The sequence below is a fragment of the Sphaeramia orbicularis genome, chromosome 4 (assembly GCF_902148855.1).
Source record: "Sphaeramia orbicularis chromosome 4, fSphaOr1.1, whole genome shotgun sequence".
In the NCBI taxonomy this organism is placed as follows: Eukaryota; Metazoa; Chordata; class Actinopteri; order Kurtiformes; family Apogonidae; genus Sphaeramia; species Sphaeramia orbicularis.
In genome coordinates, this window is record NC_043960.1 from 32,920,887 (window position 1) to 32,944,674 (window position 23,788).

A 23,788-nucleotide genomic window follows, 5' to 3' on the forward strand; every position below is an offset into this window, starting at 1 on the left:
GCACCTTATTGCTGGGGTAAAATACATATCTACAGGAATACATATACTCATGATTATTTTTTTCCACCTTTTATCACAATGGCATACATTTTATTATGCTATAAACATCTAAAATTATGTTTCACAATAGCAAAAAAGTTTAGACACACAGTTTTATCAAAAAAAAAAAAAAAAAAAAAAAAAAAAAAAAAAGGGAAGCCAATTGGCGTTTTTCAGGCACACACTGAGACAACGATTAAGATAAAAATGTACCTGGAGTCGACCTGAGAGCACCCGGTAATTTTTTTTTTTTTTTTTTGAGATAAAGTTTGATTTTTCAAAATGTATCACCTCTCTTTTAGTAGCTTTGGTTTGCCACCTAACCTGGCAGAGTTAATATTAAAAATAAATAAATAAATAAATCGCATCAGAGTTATAACTGCAAGCACAAACTAAAATTCAAGCATTTTTCAGACCTTGAAAACACTTCATTGAAATTCAAGCATTTTCAAGGATTTCAAGCCCCTGTACAAACCCTGATTATTGCCTATATATATGCATATTTATTGTCTGTCTGTCTGTCTGTCTTTCTTTCTTTCTTTCTTTAGGATCCCCATTAGCTGTACCCTAGCTACAGCTATTCCTCCTGGGGTCCTTACAATAATCTTTACAACTAGTCAATGCAAATAACATACAAAACAATTTTTCACATACAACATAACATGACAGAAAATAAATAACAGACAATATACAGACACGACAGCTCCTTTAGGTCAGCAACGGTGTAGTATATGCAGTACATACATTCAGTTAGCCCAAGTATCAATCATTTGTGGTCAATAGATGCTTCTTGACTAACTTCTTGAATTTCGTTTTACAATTTTCTTGTGTGATGTGTTAAAGTAAAGTAAAAATAAAAGTAACAAATTTTATTGTCCCCCAAATTCATCTTGGGCACAGTGCTACATATCATTGCTTCCAGTAGTTTGTTCCATTCTTGCATAGCCCTGTATATTACCATTCGTTTCACTGTGCTTGTTCTTGATTTGGGTAGCGTAAAATTACCTCTGGTTGCCTGCCTGGTTGCATAGCTATGTCTATCTGAACTAAAGCAAACATTTTTGTACAAGATGGATGTTTTTTTTGCTGTAATAATATGACCACTTTTGTAAGAAGGCTGCGAATAAAAAAATTGGACCACTAAAATCAGCTATACAACTTACCTGTGTCAAAAAGCAGCACATTTCCCTGTCAAATGTTTTTTTTTTTAAAGAGTTTTGGACTGTACGTGAGTTATTGTGAACTGTCTGCAAAGTTTGCTGTGGCTGGATAGAATAGAATTTTGATTGTGACTGAGGAAGGTATTCATAAATTTTAGAAGAAGCGGTGATGCAATGGAGTGCAAAAGTCCACACTGTTTAGCTCACATAGTCTATTGATAGGGTGAATGTGTTAAGTGTTTTGAATAAGCAGACAAAGTATTGACAAAAGGGTGAAGTAAAAAATACTGTAAGAAATGTCAGGAAATAAACGCTCACCTGGTGAGTCTTATAGAAGAACAAGCAGAAGTTGGTGAAAACAACCCAGAGTTTCTGCCAGCCGTTGCTGTTCTTGAACTTCCTTAGGAGGTAACCTGAGAGCTGGTTCTGCAACCAAGTAGAATGTAAAACAGTTAGACATTTTAATAACAGTATATAAAACAGAACATGTGTGACTGTGTGTAATCTGTAATACGTTTCACCAAACACATGGAAAAGCATGTTGTGTTTTAATAAGGGTTGTCAGTGATGCATGCAAGAAATTGTTAATATGTCATTCATGTTTTCCTTTTCATTTCTCCAATCATTTACACATTTTAAACAACTACAGAGACTGCAGAGTTGATATAATGTCCATCTCCTCATTTACATTCACTTAAAGGAAAAATATTGCAGTTTTTGTACCTCCAGTCGTAGCATCACTATCTTGATAAAAGCTGGCTTAAAATATTTTCAACTGTGCAACAGGTCATAAAACCAGGTTACCAACATTTATTTGGAGGATTAAATCGGGGAAGCAGTCTATTATTTACAGTAAATATCCTTCATACATCACAGACAGACTTCTTGATTCCTTGACTGATCTACTGGCTGAAATTAGAAACATACAGTAATACTGTGCATTCACAGATGAGTTGTATAAAACCTGGTTGATCCATTTGAGCACAGAACTAAACATTTTCTACCAAGTCTCTTCTTAGTCTTTTATAGCCTGTGGTTTAATACCTGGTTCATGCGCAGGTAATCAGTGAGAGAGAGGTTCTGGTTTCGGTACCAGCAAACATGTGTGATGGTGTTTGGTCTTTGGCCCTGACCGAGGAGATAGCGAGGAGGAAGTTCTGGTGATACAGCCGGAGAGCCAAAGACTGAGAGGGTGAAGAGGAAAAAGTGTGTAGCGAGGAGAAGAAAAGGAAGAATAGAAGAAGTGTTAGCATGCTAGCCTTGAAGGGGAAATTAGGGGAAATGAGGGGAAAGGAGGAGGAGTTAGGAAGTCCCTCTGTGGAACAAGAACGTTAGTGTCAGAGAAATTAAGACAAAAAAAGAGTTTTCATGCTTTTCATCCATTTAGATTAATCATCAAGAGAAAAAGAAGAAATTAAAGTCTTACACAACATACTTCACTAAATCAAGTAGTGGTAGCTGACAGTAACACAATCAGGGAGAAGAAGTGGGAGATTTAAGAAAAAGCAAAGGTTAGGAAGAGAAGTGGAAACCTAGAGATGATGAATTTTTCTGACTCCGGTGCTGGGGTGTTTATGAATGATGCTGTGTAAATGAGTGTTTTTTATACTCAGTCTGAATGTGTGTGTCTGTGTGTTTTAATGTAGGGCAGAGGAGGAGTACCTCCACAGCCAGGCTGTGATCAGACATAGACACACTGGTGTTGCGGTGCCAGCACACATGCATAGTAGTGTTGGCACGATGGTGTGTCTGCTTATCCAGTGAAGTACGGGAGGAGTTCATGTCGTCCTCTGACTCCTGCTCCAGGGAAACCTCATCAGACGATCCTGAGAAAGGAGTTGGGGTAAGAGGTGTGACAGGGAGGGAGGGTGCACGAAGGAAGGTGACACTCTACATTTGGATGTCTCAGGCGTCCAGTGGGAAAAAAACTATTATTCAGCTGACAAAGATATGATGATACATGAGCCACATAAAGCTTAATTAGAAGTTACTCTATGCTCGATAGTGAGGTGAAGAGAAACTCTTACGGTTGGAACGATCGCAGAGTCCAGGATCAAGAAAGATGCTGGATTTTTCTTGGGATTTCTTGGCCATATCAATAGCCAAATTCAGATCTTCAATCCATTTTCCCATCTCAACTTTAGAGCTGAAATCACAAACACACAGAAATGAAGTTGACAGTATTTCACTCTTAGGTTTACATTTGGTTTGGTTTTGTCCATTAAAATGTGCAACACAGACACATTCCCATATGTTTTCAAATACATTAAAATGACTGATGCAGGCTCTGGCTGTGTTTAATGTTGCGGCTGCTGGAATCACTCCTTGTGTTCATACTGGCAGTAAAGTGAAACTGACCGAACTTCCCTCTTTTTGTTTTCTCGCTGAGCCACAGCACAAAGACACCTCTTGGCAGTCGGCTTGTTTAACGAGGAATGTGGATTCTGTCCATGTTTTATAGGGAACTTGTGCTTTGAAAGGATCATTTTCATGGCCAGTATAAACACAAATAACTGATATGAGAATATACTGGAGCTAGATGAACATCAAGGTTAGAGATTTACAATATGACTCAAATGGGGCCTCAAGGCTTCAACGCCAACAATGAAGCACTTAAATCAATGTAGAAATTCTTTTCATTTGCCCTTCAAAGGCAAATATTTCTTTTCTACAGTATGTATTAGTCAGTACACCATGAACTAAATATTCATCCAACATACTTCATTATCATTAGTTATTCTCTCATCTAATGTCACCAGTTTTGACATTGAGACAGTGACATGCGAAAGACAAATTACAGCTATGATAGCAAGATGCCAAAAAAAGTCAGACATCTGGAAGCATCCAAAGGATCAGTGACTGTCACAGCAACCTGATATCATTCCTCTTGAGTGGTGGAGATAAATTATGGCCCATTACCTGCAGCTGGCAACTGTAGCAAAGAGTTGCTTTGAATCCCTGCCTCTTTAATCATTTCAGTGCATATTCTTAACCAAAACTAGAAACTGTGTTGCCAAAGAATATGGACACGGTTTTTGTCGTCACACAACCTGAAGTTAATCAAGCAGTAGGAGGTCCATGTTTAAGCTCGAGGTGAGCTAGACAAATCTTACTTCTTGACTTTATTTTCTATCCCTGTCACAGATAATTCTCACTGAAGCTTCAAAGCCCAAGCATTGGTAGTTGGGACTGCCTGAAATTCATGTACATAAAAAACCCCTTTCCTTTCCATTTCTCACCTTGCAGCCACTACAATGGTCCTCTGAGCAGAGTAGATGGTGAAGCAGTGGGGAACTGACCATTCGTTTTCACTTTCCTCAACCTACAGACAATAAAAACACACAGACATTCAGCTGGATAGAGGAAACCATTCCAGCTTTTACATTTCAATCTGGATCAGGAAATGACGATAGGGGAAAATAATTAAAAAAAATCAGAGAGGCCTGGCTTAGAGTCTCTACTGGAGCATCTACAGTGCATCTGGAGTCAAACTGATGAGGGTTCATGATCTTCATTTTAAGAGTTTATACATTTATCACCCAGTTATAACCAAAACACACCTATCAGCATTGGAAAGAGGAAATAACACTATATCCTGTGTCTGCTTTTCACTATTTGGTTTATTTTAGCCTGATCACAGTCTTCTAGGTGTGCTTTTAGTGGTTTGGTGTCTATAAAAGCATAGGAGAAAAAGGGTAGGGTTTGGGTATCCGAGCTGGCAGAGCTCAACAGGACTTACCGGTGCATCCAGCACTATGAGCTGCACCCAGGAGTAAAGCAAAGACACGCAAAGTTAGGAGACCCAGGCCCTCCCTTTCTTAACACACTGCCATGGTGAGCAGATCCTAATGAAACCCAACTTTGACCAGCCTCAAACACTCACGCTATCACAGAGGGGCAACACAGAGACAAACTAGAGCTGCTATACTCACGATCATGCCATGAAGGGGCAGCTGGCCGTGCACTTTGAACTGGTTGGTCGCTGTTACACCTTTACTTGTGTACAGGAGCATGTCTGAGAACTGAACAACAGAAGAAACAATGAAAGTCCCATAATTCTTGTGTCAGTCCATGTGTTAGGTATTGTTTATTATCATTATCTTAGTCCAATGTTCATTATTTATCAGTATCTTTTTTATTATTCCTTTTCACAATTAGTTATTTTTGCATTAGGTATTCTACATTATTATTTTCTTATTCCTATATTGGTTATTTATCATTACCTTGTTTTTCTTTGGTCATTCTTTTGTTATTCTTTATCCATGATATAAAAAAGCAAAACTATGGATCTTCTAACCAACTGGATTAAAAATGCTCCGTCATAATTTTAATAGTCATACACCTACAATTGTAGTGGTTTTATATTTGTTCTCCTGTTTTCTCTCTCCCTGTTTTAACTGTTAAAGAAGTTGCAGTAGCTGTACTAACCAGGAAAAACATTCTTTGCTGCAGGCCTTTCTTGGTGAGCTTGTACAGACAACCCTCTCGAATGAACTCCTGTAAACCAAGACGACTGTTAGATACTGTTATTTTTTTTTTTTTCCTTTTTAAATCCAGCACCCCCTGTCCTCTGTTGTGTGTCAGTGCACTCACCCTGCCTGGTGCTGTCAGGTTCTCGATACCGATTAGATCCCTCTGCAGCTCTGTTAGCTTCTGGAAGTTCTCCAGTCGGATCAGGCTGCTCTGGAGCTGAGTGGCGATCTCGGCCACTTCTTTCAAAGCCTCTGTAGGGAGGCAGTGATGAAGTCGATCAAATCAAACCATGTGCTGTATTTCATTGTCTTTTTTAGAATTTCTGATGGAAACTCACCCTTGCAGTCATCATGATCGCGGTGGGCAGGGGAATAATGCTTGCACAGTCTCTCCAGGATGAGCTTGTAGTGCATGAGGCGCTGGATGGGCTTAAGCAGGAATGTGTTGAGGGGTAAATAACAGACCTTCTGCAGTTCAAATTCTTTGTAGACAGTCTCCAGCTTCTTCAGCCTCTTGGTCGCCTTCTCCAGCTCTGTTAATACTTCATCGTGCTTCTGAAGGTAGCTGGTGAATTCCTGAGAGAAATAAACCACAAATGTCATAACAGTCTGTCTATCAGTCACATAATTAAATGAAATGAGGATGGTACCAAGGTTTTCTTACTTTAAGAGCACACATGTTCCTTAGCATCACATCACCAATCCTTTGGTAGTCCCCTTTGACATGAGCATTGGAGCGTCCCTCCCTGAGAAAATATGTTTTTTTTTTCTTTAAAAATCATCTTTGCGGATGTTTTGATAGAGGTAACCAGTCAGAGAAATACTACGGCAGCACGTACCAGAGAGCCAGCCTCTGGTCCAACTCTTTGAGGAAGCCTCTGTGGAACTCGTAGATGGGGTCAATGTTGGAAAAGAGGAGGGTCATCAGGCCTTCGGGCATGGCGTTTTCTTTGATCACAGCACTGCGGAACCACTGAAAGCAAGAGATGGACAACAGACCGGTGATGCATATGATCACATGCCCCCATGTCTTTCTATGCCACTTATATGTGACAGTTCTGTTGTGTTGAAATATGTGGGAACAACTATCAACCAAATCATCACAAAAACATTTAGGCCCAAATTAGGCAGCCATAAGTATTAACAAAAGCCCCTTTCAAACTTGTACCGCAATCCTGAAATTCTCCAGTGATTAACCAGAAATGCCTGTATAAACGCAATCATCTGAATGAAGTTAATTAAACAGACCTCACCTTGTCGTCTACCGTACCTAGTACAAAGTACATGTTTGTGCAAAATGAAGAGATCATTGTTCAAAGAATTCACAGTTACAGTATGGTCTATAAGAAATGTAAGTGTCATACCTAATTCAACTATAAACTGGACACCCTTCTTCTATGTCTTTGGTGAAAACTGGAATTACTTTGTTAAAAGACTGAAGTTTCACAGCGACATACCCTTTCTTTACCACAGACATAAAATTATATGTAGTTGTATTTTGTGACTGTTTGATCCAGACAAAGACAGCTGTTGACAGATATCTACTGAGTAATACAACCACTTATTGGCAATCAACCAGCATATTTTAACCTGGAGTTCATGTTACTCAATGTGTGAGCTCACATTGTGCGTCAATCGCCTTAGACTTTTACTATGACTTAATAAGACCATGCACTTTCTTTTCTATTGGCTCTTTCATGATATATGCTTTGATTATGACTACATTTTCAAGTTCCTACAAAACAGTTTTATTTGTTTTACGTGTTTCATGTGAACTGAAAACATTCCAATTCTTAACTTTGAGTAAAAAGTAAGTGATGTGTTGCAGCACTGCAATTACATTTCCACTCTTGCTGATGTTGAACATGTGAGAATATAGATTAGATTATTTATCCCTTGGGTAGAGACCTTAGAAAATTAAGGATTAAATTAAAGATATGCAGTATGTAGTCCAGATATTAATGCAAAAATAATGATCATAACAGATAAATCATCCTATTTATGCCTGTCCTAACTAGTCACCACCCCCTTAGAGTAAATACAATGAATGACAACAGGTCTGACACAATCAGCGGTTTTGTGCTACATGTGAGAAAGCGACTATAAACAATATTAGAACCTGATTCTTAGCTCACTATCTGCAGTTGATATGTGAAAATGGCTCAATAAACATAATGCCTACTCACCACAGTGATGACCTCAAGGTCTTTCAGGTATGTGCGCTCTGTGGTCAGAATCTCTTTGGCAATGAAGTAGGCCTTATCGGTGGGATATCGCTGAGGGGAGAGAGCCATTAGTCTCAACGCCGGAGACTGACAATACATTACACAATGCAAAAACATTAAAATGCTGATTATTGTTATCCACAGCTACAAACACATATTTTGTATATCTGTTTCCATGTTAAATTACAGGAAAGTGAAGTTAGTGGCTTTTGCGATGGGTAACTTGTAAGAAAACGGGTGTGAGGCAGGGGGTGGAAGGGTGGCATATGATCAGAGTACCTTCCTCCTGCCCTCTTCCTCCTCCTCTAGCCTGGCATTACTGCCCACCTCGCTCAGGATGGGGCTTTGCAGGGGCGAAGGGGCTTGGCCCGGCAGGCTGAGGGTTGACATCTGGAAGGAGGGTGATAAGCAGAGGGGGCCTTGGGAGGTGAAGGGTGAGAGCTGGGGGCTGTCCACGACTGAATCTGTGGAAGATAGAACAATGTTAGAGAAAAGAAACACTTTGACACACACCTGACTCAGATAAAAAGCCTGCATGGATGATGTAATAGGAAAATGAAAGTCAGTTCAAACAGGCCTAACGTGATGTTTTGCAATAGGTGGGGTTTGAGTCAACTATTACTCTCACAATGGCAAGTAGCGACAGTGATTTAATACGTCACGCCCAGACGAATGAAAAGTGTTGCAGTAATAAAAAAGCCTCATCCTCACCTAACGTGTTTTTTACAATTATCTTATTTCCTCTTAGAGAAAAACACAGCTTAAGCAAGGCATATTTTAACAAAAACAAGTGCCACAGTTCATCGCACACACAGGCCACAAATGAAAGGAGAGACAGCAGGGTAGACCAAGGCAAGTAATGGTTCCCACATTTTCCCCTGCCATTGTTTTCAAACCCCTCTACAAGCAGGACAAAATGATTCATTGCCAACTTCTACGAGGTTGATTTCATTACACAAAACTGGCTTTGCTGCTTTTGTCCTGCTACAAAACAAATCAGGAGACAAAACAGCAGATGAAACGCTTTGCTATCCTCTAACTGAATCCCAGGTCACCACAGCTGTTCTTCCACTTCTCTTTAAAAAAGAAAAAAAAAAAAAGAAGAAAAAACGAGTGGGGGAAGGCCAAGAGAAGGGAGGGGAGGGGGAAAAAAAAAAGTCAGCACTCGACCCGGAAATAATTGTGCAAAGACTTATCAGGAATGTGGCTTGTCTGGAGGGCATGTAGTTGTTTATAGTTTATCTGAAGAGGCCCTTAGGGAATGACACGAGAGGGGGAAAGACAGCAAATGGCTGGCTCCAACAGCGGGAGGACGGGGGTTTTGCTGTGGAATGACTTGGCACAAAGCCTGTCCAAACAGGGAGCACACACACTCAGCTGGAATTAGGTTGAGGAATCTTGTGTACAAGTCTGACCCAACCCCTAACAGTCTGCTGGCTCGAATAAAAGGACTATTGATTTGTTGCCCTTTTTCATTCTTATATTGTTAGACTGAAGAGAAATCCATACTTGGGCATTGTACTTCAAAGCCCTAACAAACTGGGCAAATAAAAAGACTGGCTTCAGTGAAGAATTCTGAGGAGTTAACAGAAGTTTGGACTCGTTTCTGCATCTTCACCAAGAATTTTATGTGCGGAGAAAGGCTAATTTTCATTCAATTCAATCAGCCAAAATATTATAAAACTAAAATACACCCTGTTTTCAGTCTGGTATTTGGATTTCTTCTCTCAGTTCTCAACTATGCTGCTATAGGAGTTCAGTTCAAAGACTTAAGGAAAAAAACAATTGCTCCTCATGATCTGGACCTTGTCTAACTGTGAAGGGGTTTCTGTTAAAGCCATTAAAACAATTACATCACCTTTTTTCCCTTTGATTAGTTCTCAAAAGAATTTTAAGTCTGACATTCATGGTACCCAAAAGTGATTACTTTATTCTTGAGAGTAAAACATACAATCATAAGTACATGTTGTTTATTAATTAGTAAATATACATGTTCAAGATTAATTGATAATTAAGTAATGCCTAAGTGCAGTTATCTTAGCTGGTTATAACTGTCAGCCCGTCATTAAAATCTTTGTGGGAAGTTATCACAGAAAAGGCAAAATGAGGAGAAGGGGAAAAGCCATCAAGACAAGCCTTCATCTTCTAGAAAAATTATCGTATCTGCATCAAAATAATAGTCCATACTCTCCATGGTGACACAGAAACACTTGTGACTGTAGAGAGGTTGCAAAAACACCTGAAGTGATGTTTGTGAGTATTTTTGTAAGAAGGGGAATTTGCCATCCTTCAAAATGACAATGAGAACAGGTGAGGGATCAACCATTGTCCGATTACTAAAGAGGAAAATGCTCCTTTCCCACGAAGAAGTTCAGAAAGAACATCCCAAAGCTATGTCAAATTAAACAGAAACGTACACCTGAGATGCTGCATGAAACAGTAAGTGCTTTAAGGCACTGCGGTGCAAGTGCTGCAGACAAAGAGTTCCTCTAATGTACAAAAGAAAAGCAAACTGAAGAAAGCTAGTGACAATCTGCCTTTGGGCAGATTCAAGCAAGCTATAATGGAAGAAAAATAAAATTGGGAAGGCAAGACAATGACATCAGTGGAATAACAAAATGAAACCAATTAGTTTCAATATCAACACTATTATGGGCTTGAAATTTGAAAACCTCTGGTCAATGTGCATACTAGCATGTTAAGGACCGAGCATCACTACTTAAACAATATAAAACCCAGCTTATATAAAAGTACAGAGAAACTCATAGTTAATGTGCAAAAGACCCAAGTTTCCTTCCAAAAAACAGAATACCTTCCTGCTAGTATCCTAACACCAAAACCCCAAAACATACTGAAGGCTACATGCCAGGCAAAAAAACAAAAGCAACAATTTATCTCCAACCAATAACTGGTGGTGTAATTAAAAAAACCCTACCCACTATATCCAAAATGTTTCCTGGATGTTGTGATCATTGGTGGTTTCTAGATGTTTTATTCATCAGGACACACATCTGTGTAAAAGACTGTAATACACGTTTTACTTAATATGGTGACTGTTCTAAAGGAGCACAAGGCCTTACATACATGCAAAATTATACATTCATTTTGTGAAAAAGTGGTGTTAACAGTGCACTCAGTGGCTCATCAGTACACTGTTTACATTCTTCAATCAAACTTAAAACTAACCAAAAATGGTAGTTATTTTGGTGGAGAAATGTTTCTTCTCCTTTCATGACATTATATACTTACTTTATTACTAAGTAAAATTATCCTCTAACATCTATTATGTGTGACATCTATTTTGTGTTTTTATGTGAAAGATGCTGGGAACAACTTTGTCCAGCAGATGTCAGTGAGGCACAGAAGTGCAAATGTTAAGTGGCTCCATGTGAGGTCTTGGTGTTGACTACAGGAGGCCGACTGCACCTGGATGACTATCGGTTTCACTTTCCCCCTGAGATTAGAGACTGAGTAAACAGCTCATTTGCAACATCTCACAGATCAATGATTACTCACAAAAATGAGAAGAAAAAAAACCAAAAAAAACAAAAACAAAACAATAATATGTAAAGTACTTGGAACTTAGAGCATCACATTTCTTAAGCTTATGTTTCTCAAGTTGCAATTAAAATAAGGATTAAATGTCTACATTCTCAGATAGTATTAAGTTATTTGAGTTTTACTAAAGGTGATTGCTGCAGAACATTATTTTTGACATCTTGAGTTGAATTGTGTATTCCTCCAGTGGGAAGCAAATCCACTTCCACATTCCTATGCTAACATGTACATTAGTGTTGTGAAGTGATTAAGACAGAGCTTCCACACAAAAGGCAAAAATGTCCTACATGGACTGCTTAAAGGATAATCCTTAATGCAGAATTATTGCAAATTGGCTGAATGTTGCAGGTAAAGCAGTTATAAAGTCAAAGACAGACTTTGACAAGAATGCCATTCAAATTAAGGCTAAATCCCCGTAAGACATGGGATGAAAAAAAAAAGCACCAAGCCCTGATCCTAGCAGGAGCATCAGGTCAAATTAGTGATAAAAGACAGGAGCAATGCTGCAAAAATCACTAAAGGGAAAAGTGCATGTTTCTCTTGGCTTTGTTTTTGCAGAGTCAACAGCATAAAATTGATCTATCAATACGGTGGTTGAACACCAGCTACGAACCAGGAAACCATCTTCAATTATTATTTGACCAAATCATTTTAAGTATCAAAAGTGTTTTTAGAGATAATGTTGTGTCCAAGTAGTGAGCTGTGTTGCTACTACTAATTACAATTTACAGCTATTTTGTCCTGGATCAGGACCTCAAGTGCTGTAAGGAAATGTGCTTTACATTTTAATGTGGGGGGATCCAGAGGGGTCTGTAAGTGCCAAGGCCTGTAAATTGTGACACTGTAGAAGAAAGCCTTCTATTCCACTGCTCCCTGTCAGGGGATTACTGTAAAACAGGTTCTGCTCAGGGGGGAGAACGCTATCGGAGCCCCAGTCGGAGTCCGAGTCAGAGCTGCCGTTCCCTGAGCCCTCGGTGGCCGTTGGGGGGTAGCTGAGCTGCTCAAGCTGCTCCACCAAGTCACTGAACTGTACAGCAGAGCTGCTCTCAGAGCGCACAGAGTATGCTGGGAAATTGACCATGGAGCTGGCCTCTGATGGGATATCGGATCCCGGCAGTTGAAGCGAGGAGGAGTCGGGGCCCCCGTAGCCCACTGACATGGACTCGCCTGCAGAGCTGAGCCCCAGGTTATCCAGGGAACTGCACTCAGAGCGGTTATTAATCAAAGAGCTGGTCTCAGAATGGCCCACAATGCTGTCAGTGAAAGGATTGGCATTCCCATTCAGATCCTCAATGCCTACACTAAAAATCCTGTTTTTTCTGAGGTCAGAGTCATCAACATAACCAAAGTGATCCACTTTATCATCAAGCCCATAGGAGTAGGCCTCAGCCCCCCCACCGTAAAAAGAAATCTCAGTGGGATCATCATCTATGAACTCCTCAGTGACCTGCAGTGGGGAGCTGGACATTGAGAACATGGAATTCTGTTTAGTACGTAAAAGCTCTGCCTCGAAAGCCTCAGGTGTTAGAATCCCTTTTCTCTTCCCTCTCCCCCCTCCCACTGAGCATCCAGTTCCCCTTCTCCCACCCTGTTCATTCTCCTCATTGCCATTTTTGGAGGGCTGTGATTGGGACTTGCCACTCTCTACACACACAAACACGGGGCTGCAGTGTCCTGCTGCCTGATTGCTAGGGGCACCTTGAAAAGCGTAGTGAGATGGGGAAGCAGCCTTGACAGGTTCTTCCTTCGGAGGGCTGGGGGGTCTGGTAGATTGCGGAGGGGATTGAAGCTGCTGTAGTTGCTGTGGCGGCTGCTGCTGCTGGGGAGGCGCTGAGGACTGGCTCAGAATGGGCAGGGGCTGGGGCTGAGGCTGGAGCTCTGTTCGCGGGTGAATGCTAGAGATGTGCACTGGGTGGAAGGACACGTTAGCAGAGGAAGGGGAGCCTGGGGCCCTGAGACTGTCATTGAATGACAAGCTCTGAAACAATAAGACAAGACAAGGGAAGTGAGGAAAGCACAGGAAAATCCAAAGTAATAATGTAAAGGACAACTGTGTTAAAAAAAAAAAATCATATCTCTGTTTGCATCAAACATGTGACTCTACTAACCTGTTTTGGCACATCTGTGGCTAAGGAGCGAGAGGACATTCGTATTTTGCTGTTCCTCCTGAACAAAAAAGATAGTGATAAGTGGAGTGTGAAGATGTATTCCAATCACTAATAAGGAAGCATTTAACTGTTAGGCGCTGTTTGTACCTGACATTAACATGTGTGTTTTGGGATCCCATCACAATTAAGCAGCTCTATAGCAGGTATGAATAAACCAAAGACACATTGTAGATGCTTTGGCTTCATACTGACTAGCCGCAAAAATGGCCTACATCAAATTTTTCCAATAGATTTGTTTTATGACAGTACAGACAGCACAAATTACATGGAATCTAAACTTCTCAACTGTGTTTGTGTCCATTTCCATATGTGGTACTAAAAACAGATAATAGTCTGAGTTTTTGCAAAGCACCTATAGTTTAAGCAGTCATGTAAGAAATCAGGTAACTTTTATGTCACTCTAGATTGACATTTGTCATTATTCTGAGTTGGTGGGTGTCAGTTTAAAAAAATGAAGTAAAAAAATAATCATCTTTGTCCTATGCTCATAATTTCCACTGTACTTCCAATTAAAATTAAACTGTAAATGGTGATTTCAGAGGCCTTCACATTTACTTCAACATGACTAAGTACTTTGTGTGGCATCTTTGTTATTGTTTTGTTCAAGCTGATCAATTCAGGACCAAACTAGTTCACACTGGAATTGTATACTGTCCACATTTTAAAAATAAAGTGAAGAAGAGCCAAAAAAAAAAGTGGGCCACACTGAAGGACTACCTCCTCAGCTAATGTCCTCTGCTTTAACTGGAGTATATAATCATCCGCAGGCCAGTAGTGTCATATTCAAGTGTTTTAAACATGTCTGTGCTTCCAAAAACTCAGATAGTTACATTATGAGAACACACTGCCTCATCCCTTTATTCCTGAACTGAAAAAATAGACTATTGACAGCTTGTATAATCCAGTTGAAATCCATGAGCACTTAAAGATCTAGTCTCACTCAAGCGTATGTCAAGCAAGAGAGTCAGTAACAACAAATGTCAGCTTTTATATTAACAGGCAATAAAACATTCAATCTTAAAAGTTGCCAATAGCTTTACAAAGCTTATGCTAGTCTGTTAAAATCTAAAGGCTTGTGAGTCCATAGTGGCTGCAGGAAATGAAAGCTTGCTCAGCTGCATTTTAGAATATTAAATGAGCATTTTTATTTGCATGTAGAAAAAAGAATTAAGATCAAACCACATGTGTCCACTGGAGACGTATGTAGAGATATATTCCACTTAGGACCAAATCTCAAATACCACATGTTAATGCCAGGGGTGAAACTTTTAATATCTTTGTTCTAAGTAGTGTATTGAAAAACACACCTCTGGTATGGCGTTCTCTTTGCTCCGTTTTCCCTGACATAGTCCACAAGTTGCTTCTGGGTTCTTCCACTGATGGAAAGTGATTGGAGTAAAAACACTGAATGTGAGGATCAAAAAGATACAGTGGAAACAAAGATGCACTGATAATTACACTACGGTAGGTTTGAAGAAATGCCAAGTAGTTTATACCTGTATCTAAAGGAAGAGCCTCTGGTGAAGAGAATAGCTTTGGATTTGGGTTGGGGTTGGTCAAACAGTCGGAAAAAGGAGTGGTACTCCACACAGATCTTCCAGAAGATTTTACACTGGTCTCGACTGGCCATCATAAACTCTAGAGTATCCTGATGGGGACCCTAAAACAAAATTCATAAAAATAAAATGAGAAAGAGTATACAAATATGAAGCAAACATTGGCCTTATATTTTTCACAAAGACAGTCTTCTCTTTATTAATACATACATGAACCTCCGGGTGGAGTTTGATCAGGAAGCGTTTTCTCTTGAAGCTCAACTTGCGAATCTTGGACCAGTTGAAGGTATTGATTTTGGTGTGGCCCTGGAGTCAAAAAGAAATTGTAAAAGAAAAATCTTTAATAGCAATGCCAGTGGAATTCACTGTAGTACTAACAACAGGTCAACGATCACCACTCACCTGAAAAACCTGAAGGCCCATATGAGCGACAGCCAGGTTGATCTTGGTTCCTTCCCGGTCGGCTGCAGGGTGGAAGCGGACACCGTACATCTCCAGCTTACGGGCAATTTCCAAGATTTGGAAATCTGATTCAGCTGGAGTCTGGCCCCTGGAGTGGAAAAAGTGTTCCGAAAAATTGTTGTGAGCAACAATTCAAATGCCCTCTATTTCTATAACCTAACAAAAAATAAAGAGAAAAACGTGTAGTTCTGTCAGATCCTACCACTGCCTCTGGTACAGTTCATGATATAATGCTAGCAGAAAGAATAAGCAATGGCTTAAAAATACAGCCATTTACTTCACGAAAAATATTGAGTTTTCAAATTGACCTACAAAATGAGGAGTTCCTTAAGGCTCTATCCTTGAATTATTTTTAACTACCCATCACATTGTTATAATAATGAAATCAACACTTGTATCAGGCCTTCTGGAGTGTGACAAACTGACAAACTGTTTGAAATGACTGTATAAGCTTCAATACCTTATGCTAAATACACCCAGAACAGAGAGAGAGAGAAAAAAAAAGATACACACACAAAGATCCATACACACAACCTTATCAGAAAAGGGATGCAACTGTCAACCCCTACAAAAAAACCTGTACTTTTTATGTAAACTGAATATCAAACAACATTACACTGTGCTTCTCTAGTCATTTAAACTTTATTCATGTAGAGTCGGCTCACAACACAAAATTATTTAAAGTAGCGAGATCATTGTGTACTGCAAACTACTGGTATCAACAGAATATTGTTTTAGATATTGTACCTGATTTTTACAATTTGCTTGACGTTAGGTTCCGTATATTTACTGATAAAATACTTTGAGTCTGTTGTTCAGACTAAATCAAAGTCAATCAGACTTTTTATCCCTTTGACTGAGGCATGCAGTTCAATAGTTATCCAGTTTCTGATACTGAGAGAAAGCAAGTTCATTTCCAACATGCATAATCTGTTTTCAGTGTAAACATTACATTGGGGAAGGGTGGGAATGACATTGGCTGAGTCATCAGCTATCTGCTGTTTCCTGTTTCAAACTATCATCATTAAATATACTTCTGAAAATCCAGTACTGGTCAACCTCTCAAGGCACTTAACTTTTTTTTAAGGAAATTAGTTTTTAAGTAATTGGCAAACACACCTGCACTTCGTGGACAAAGAAATACAAATGACTTAGATTCAACTAACAGATTCATTAAATACAAATGAACTTTTCCTGTGTCTCATTATGATAGCTTTTGATCCGTTAAACATTTCAACTCATATCTTGAAACACTTAAACTGTTGTGCAGTGCCCTAAGTGTAGTAAAGTACCTGTGTCTCTAAGGTTAATAATTACAGTTAATTAAGCTTGTGAAGTGTACTTTATGCAATGGCCAATTATGCAACCTGCAGCCACATATAATATGAACAACGGTAGATTATATCATACCCTGTATGCTGTCGAGTGTGACTTAAAATCCCTTGTAACTTCCAAGGATTTGAGAGGCATTATCTAAAACCATGTGATTACAACCAAACAGTATTCTAGGAAGACATATCCATCCAATCATCACCACATTCTAATTTTGTTCATCCGTTAAGCGGTGAAATCTCCTTAGGCCCTCCCCTGCCCTACTGGCCTTATGGCTAATAGAGCGGCCAGGCAGAGGATTAGGCCAGGGAACTCGCTGCTTGTGCTTCCACACTGGCAACCAAGGGAAGAGATTAGCAGAGGTCTTTAGAGCCACCTAATACACTGGTTTGAAAAGAGCCCCTATTGGCCATAGGATAGCACTTTACTAACAAGGAGGCTACTGGTGGGAAAAGTGCAGTGAGGGTTTTTGTGAGACAAGGACTTTGAAATGAGGCAAACCCCCTTATTATGGCTGTTTAGTAAGAACACATAATGCTCTCAGTTCAGTTGCCTCATCTTAGTTGACACTAAACGTTTGTGTTTCAAGCCACACAGTGGCTGCACTGATGCACTGATGATATGCCACTCCTTACACATTTCCCATTTCTTCATTCATAAAGGCAAATTTGGACAAGAAATATACCACCAGACAGATTAAACAAGAAAGCAAGGACTTACAAGTGTCTTCGATGGAGCTCCATGATCCTCTCCTGTACCTTCTCTTGATAAGGCAACAGCATGTTCATCTTCAGGTATTCTCTGTCTGCCGCATCGTCATAGTCACCAATCTCCGCTGTGGTGTACAGAGAAGAAAGGACGGACGTCAGGAATTTTTTCTCAATGCCATTTAACAAAAATTAATGCAAGAATTCTTAAAAACAATGTGCTTATTCCATTATGATGCATACACAATGCAAATACAGTGAAGATAATTTGTAATTTTCTGGACAGTCAGGTTTTGTGGTAAAAAGCCAACATACATTGGACAAAGTGAGAGGCGAGCAAGGCTGCAGTATTTTCCGTGCAGATCAACTTGCCCTCCATTAGATCTCTTTTCATCTGAAGGGAGAATAAGTACCTATGAAAAAAAAAAAAATGTGTGGTTCAGTTAGTCAAAGGTTATTTTCATCAAAAGTGTAAACAAACTTTATTAAAGATCATTTTCATCAAAGAAAAGACAGAATCGGTGAGAGAAAAATAAAAAAGAAACCCTGAATAGCATTAAGGTGGTCATACTCTAAGACCATTACTGACTGCAGCTTTAAAAAAAAAAAAAAATTATGGAGGACAAATTAAACACTGCCCTGAAAACTGAACTTCCGAATAAAAAGGAAGAAAAAGAATCTGTTTTGTTTCTAAAGCCTCGCTACATAGGCATGTAATATCCAGTAGGAAATTGCAGTCACTGACCTCGTATACTCCTCCTGCAGCTGACCAGGGTCTGGAGGAAAGAATTTCACTGAGAGTCTAAATAGTGTATTTGCTGGTCCTGGAAAAACGGAAAAACACACATCAATCAGCCCACATGTGCATTAGGATTTAGGTGCATAGTAAGCTGAATATTTTGGTACACTTACTCCTGACTTGTTTCACAATAAGCTTGGTTGGTTCTATCCAAACCTGCAGAAACAAATCAAAAGGGCATGAATTTTAACACTGTGAGCATTGTCATGTGATCCAAGTATGCTGCAAATACAGACCCTGTTACTTCTTAAACAGAATGATGGCATGTTGTGGCAGTAAACAGATGACAGTACAGTGATGTGGCAATGCTATGGGCAAAAACTGGCTGTGCTGCAGAAGCCTTTTACATCTGGGCCTGATTGAGGCAGGAATGTGAAAGATCCAGACAGCTACACTGACAAATTGGTATCAGCTGACATTTTCATCAATTCTCTTAGTTTAAAGTACAATACAGGCATTTGTACAGGCATTAAAGAAAATCGTGAAATAAGGAAGACAATAATGCTTTGTTTGCAGGCAATATTGTTTTTTACTTAATGTAAAAAACAGAACCGGAGGACTGCTTAAGCCATCAGGATAGAAAAATCTACCCTAGAGTTGGATGAATGATGGTTTAGCTCATATCAATCTCCAGTCCAGAGGTATTGGGTTATCTCCTCCAATTATTTAGCCTTTAAATGCCACTTTTGTTACATCTACTAAGAATTAATTAATTAATTGCTTATTTTATTCTGTATTGTGACAAATGTGCTGTGTATAACAGATACAAAAGGAATGAATAAAATCTTAATCACTCTATCACTTCTGGAACTGAAGAGCAGATGCATTTTAAGCTCTTGTAGAAGGAATACAGGAGCTAAAAACAAGCCACATTCTTCCATTTGAGGGAGAAATATGTTTCATACGTCATCTCTAGTACTTGAAAAAGTACTAGGTGGTCTTGAATTCAGATAATGTTCCTGGAAAAACACAACAATGGAAAATATGATATTGTCAATGCAGAGCTGTACCAGAAGAGTTAAAGATTTTCCTCAATTGTGTACAGTTCAAGTCCAGTAAATTCAAGACCACCTCACAAAGCTGAACAGGAGTGACTCCAATCAGTTTGTTTTGCACCATATGACTCAAATCTGTTTGTTGCAAAGTGGATTGGTTTTAAAATGCTGTTTGCATTTGCTCAGGAGCATGAAATATAAACTTATTTGCATCTCAGTTCAGAATGTACTTGTGTCAGTATAAAACAGGAAGTACGTACCCAGTTCATCTGCATGTTCTGAAACTCGAGACCAAAGTAATCACTCTCTATTAGGTTGCCTCGCTGGAAAACCTCAGAGAGGAGGGTCTGTCCAAGAGCTTTTGGCTGAAAGAAACAACAACAGAGAAGAAGGAACCATTATGTCAACATAAAGCTCTTAAAACCCCACCGATGATACATCGAAAAAATATTTGCGGTTAGAATAATAGCGTTTTGGGAGGGAAGAAGTTATCAGAATTCCTGAAGAAGCAAAGATTGTTCAGAGAAATAACATTAAAAAACGTTCTGCCTGAACCTAGGTGAAGACATGCGTGTTTCTAAGCCAGCACAGAGTAAATACTGTCCGTCTTTGTGGAGTAGAAAATATTTGGCATCTGTAAATGATCCACGGTATTGTGTGTTTTATGACCGCATGTGTTCCATGTGTCGATTCAAATAGTTTCCCTGAGTCGGACGAGCATGTAAACTGCAAAAATGTGTACTACTGTAAGGACTGCAGAAAAATCACAAGCAGGAAATCTGCTGCAGTTTACCTTTCCAACGCTCTGGGGTTTGTTTTCACTAAATGAAGAACTAATTACTATGTACTAAGAACACACTGCACTTGAGGTTTGGAATCCTTGCCTGTGACTTTTTGAGAAAATTATAGCTTAAAACATCTGGTTGTAATGTAAAATAGTATTTTTAAAAGCCTTATAAAAAGAACTGCTTTGCATTGGTAAAAGCACAACATTACAACTCAAAAGAGCAGCAGGAGATTTACTGTAGTTTGTCTTTTCATTACTTTGATACAATCATATATTCTGTATTCACAAAATCTATAAATTGCAGGTGAAACCTACTGACATAACACCCATAAATCTAGGAACCTGCTGTAAAATACCCATTTGTCCATGCATTTACAGTGTCTGATTATGGCTGATCTCAACCAGGAACAAAACCCTGCATGTTAAAATACTTTGTGAGTTGCCTTTGAGCATAAGCCAGATGCACTATCCACACAGCATTAGTAAGTATTAAATAAAAGAGGGTCAGCGGCCAAACATAAGAAAAGTTTGGAGGTATTATGTCTCACTTTGGCTCAGTTTGCTGGGCTCAATGACACCAATTCAAGACAGACTCAATGCAAGGATTTACAAGCTCTAACAGATGGAACTCAAGTGTTAAATGTGCTGTACACAATGTTATTAGAGCAACACCAATGCATCTCTTTCCCTGTCTGCATGACAAACAGAACTGATGTGTGACAATCAGGTCTGACAGCATTTGAACTGTAGATATAAAACGTAAATACCAACAACAGACAGTTATAGGCCTCAACAGTATGCAAACATACTGTAAGATTTACATATTTACCACTTAACAACATTTAAGCTACATTTGCTTTTACTGACTTATCCATGAGAGGTGAATCTAAAGAGTTGGGTTGATTGGTGAAATAAGAAAACCAGAAGCCAAGAGTGGAGTGAAGCAAAGTGTTTACTTTTTCCCCACTGTACTAGTCATTAGCAAACAACTGTGTGTTGACTGGGTTTCAGAAGCTCCTCCTTTGGGTTACTCATTAACCCACTGCAGGAATGTAAAAGTGCATTCACAGGACTCCAGTTTCAAGGGAGACTAAAATCCCTCAGGCCTGCTTCTTTGTGTCATTCAGCTTTATCTCCTACAATCTGAGAGGGACGGATGACATTTTCACAGTGATCCAACCGCTCCCAGACAGTTCGTAATAGGCCTTCTCCTGCTTTAATGCACAATGAAAGCACTATAATGGCTGCACACAAATATGCACTAAACTTTGCTCATTTTACATCCAATAAGTCATTCATTTCTATGCAGATGTGTGCAGAAATTTTCATTTTAAATATTCAGATATTTTAATCCAACTTGAGTGAAAACAGCAGATAGCTATCTCGTTTCTTCAATTTTCACTCAGGATAGAAATAAACTAGAAAAAAAAATACTGATTTTCCATACATAATATAGATATGGAATGATTTGAACATTTTCATCATGAAAACATTTTTTGTCATACTATAGCAAAAAATGTTCAGGGCCAAAAAGTGTCTCCAGTGAACCACCGATATATTGGTCAAATATTGGCATCAGCATGGAAGATGGTAGTTGTATGATTGATTTTTTTTCAGCAACACTCAAGGTGATACACAAAACAAAAATAATATATTCTTTTTTAAAAAAGAGAACAACATCAGCCATCGGCCAAACTGGAATTGGGGCATCCTTATAAAGCACACAAATACTGGTTAAAGTTTATCATCTTCTAATCTTACAACAACTGAAAATTAATCAGTAGATTTTACTATATGTGTGTGGTTGTTTTATTGTTACGTTTTTTCTATGAACCTCTGAGTCTGAAATAAAGATTGATTGATAGATATTTAACATCTTAATGTTAAATTATCAAACAAAATCCCCAATATCTGGTGCTACATAATTTACTGCATCATCACTATAAACTGAATATTAAACAATTAAATCTCTAGACATCGCTTTAAGATGGATGATGCATAAAATTGTAACTTTTGTAAAATTAACTTCAAAGCCTACATTAAAGCGTGGTGTGGTCCAAGGCTGAGTGAAAAAGGTGATACTCCCAATTCAGTCATTAAAGTCACACCATAACCTATATGATCATTCCTTAAAATCCCTTTTGTGCAAGTGTCTTTAACAGCACATTTAGAAGACTCTTGGTAGACTGCTGGTATGTGTCACATTATAAAACATTTTATTTGGTCAGTGCAGCCCAACCCTCATATGTGCTATTTGTTTTGCTGAATTCCCACAAACGGGGCAGAATCTGAATCCATCCATAATCCATCCCACTGTGCACAGCATGCAACATCAGTGGGCTGCTACTGAAAAAAAGTCTGCCATTTTAAGTGCAAGTGCATCTGGGATGTGACCATGAGATCACGTTCACACCCAACTTGTGGTGTGGACCACAGTCTCATCTCCAAGCACTAACATTAAGAAAGGTCACTGGGTCAGCCAATCAAGCTCAGAAAGCAGCAGGGATTATGACAAACAGATGTTTCTCTGGGAGACAAACCTTTCTGTGTGTGTGTGTGTGTGTGTGTGTGTGTGTGTGTGTGTGTGTGTGTGTGTGTGTGTGTGGGATGGGGATGGGGGTGGGGCACAAGTGTTGGGTTTGTAGGAAGCAGCCAGACGTATGGTAGGACTGTGTTTTCATGCACAGAAATAAAGCACAAACCTTATTAAGATTACATAAACAAAAGGTGTGACCAAAATATCATCTAGCCTTATTTAGATTTAGGGATTAGGTGAATCCAGCCAGACAGGTTACGCACCGTGTAGACACCAATGAAAGGCACTGAAGCTGTAGCTGAACCTCTGACTGACAGCAGGGGTTTGTTTCAGCTTGTTTTTGACACAGTGGGATGCACATTGTTTAGCTTTTACCACCAGGACACTTCCTGCTGACATGCATATTAAAGCTCCTCACACCAGCGGCCACTTTCACGAGTGTGTGATGAGAGATTTCAAGTGTTACGGGTCCTTTGATGAAGTTAGAATTCACTCAAACTAGAGCTCATTTCTTCTCACTACCTGCTCACAGGGCACACCTAAGGACAGCTGGCTTGTGTTTGTTGGCAGATGAACACTGCATAGTGGTAATCGGGATCAGGTGTGTCAGTGCACCTTCTGTTCAGGTCATCTGTATAACCTAGATAATATAGAGCTTCAGTGCTGTGTTCAGAATCACATACTGGACTCTACATATACACTATTTAATGCATGCTGTTCCCTGTGGTATTCCTCAGACTATGCCAATTGTGAAAACTACTTAGTCACATGACCACCAAGCTACTAAGGTCACCGTGGAAACACTTACTTACGAGATTGCAGCCATTTTACATCAGACATGCATGTGACATCATTTGCTAAATCTAAAATTAGCAATTTATCAGTAAATATTGGAGCAGACAAATTCATAGATATGGTAGTACAGACTAAAAAGTTTGTTCATTCCACAATAGCCTACTGTGGCCTTAGGTGGATTATTAGCTCATTTCAGT

General features: G+C 39.2%; 1 protein-coding gene across 7 annotated transcripts in view; it reads right to left on the bottom strand.

Moving 5' to 3' along the window:
* Positions 1-23,788, bottom strand: part of farp2 (FERM, RhoGEF and pleckstrin domain protein 2) — a 41,437-nt gene that overhangs the window by 12,959 nt on the left and 4,690 nt on the right. For 2 of the 7 annotated variants that reach the window (XM_030132364.1, XM_030132365.1), the window contains 22 exons: positions 19,734-19,838; positions 18,592-18,634; positions 18,425-18,503; positions 17,995-18,092; positions 17,693-17,807; positions 15,581-15,728; positions 15,389-15,484; positions 15,119-15,282; positions 14,930-14,998; positions 13,563-13,620; positions 13,153-13,432; positions 8,176-8,360; positions 7,858-7,947; positions 6,511-6,644; positions 6,336-6,417; positions 6,010-6,247; positions 5,628-5,923; positions 5,132-5,221; positions 4,439-4,521; positions 3,227-3,345; positions 2,862-3,025; positions 1,518-1,625 (listed from right to left, as the gene is read on the bottom strand). In XM_030132364.1, the coding sequence (XP_029988224.1) occupies positions 1,518-1,625; positions 2,862-3,025; positions 3,227-3,345; positions 4,439-4,521; positions 5,132-5,221; positions 5,628-5,923; positions 6,010-6,247; positions 6,336-6,417; positions 6,511-6,644; positions 7,858-7,947; positions 8,176-8,360; positions 13,153-13,432; positions 13,563-13,620; positions 14,930-14,998; positions 15,119-15,282; positions 15,389-15,484; positions 15,581-15,728; positions 17,693-17,807; positions 17,995-18,092; positions 18,425-18,503; positions 18,592-18,634; positions 19,734-19,838 (2,844 nt within the window). Of the gene's footprint in view, positions 1-1,516; positions 1,626-2,243; positions 2,384-2,755; positions 3,026-3,226; positions 3,346-4,438; positions 4,522-4,938; positions 4,960-5,131; positions 5,222-5,627; positions 5,924-6,009; positions 6,248-6,335; positions 6,418-6,510; positions 6,645-7,857; positions 7,948-8,175; positions 8,361-13,152; positions 13,433-13,562; positions 13,621-14,929; positions 14,999-15,118; positions 15,283-15,388; positions 15,485-15,580; positions 15,729-17,692; positions 17,808-17,994; positions 18,093-18,424; positions 18,504-18,591; positions 18,635-19,733; positions 19,839-23,788 lie in introns of those variants that run through there. The other 5 variants (XM_030132367.1, XM_030132368.1, XM_030132369.1 and 2 more) reach the window with 5 other exon arrangements.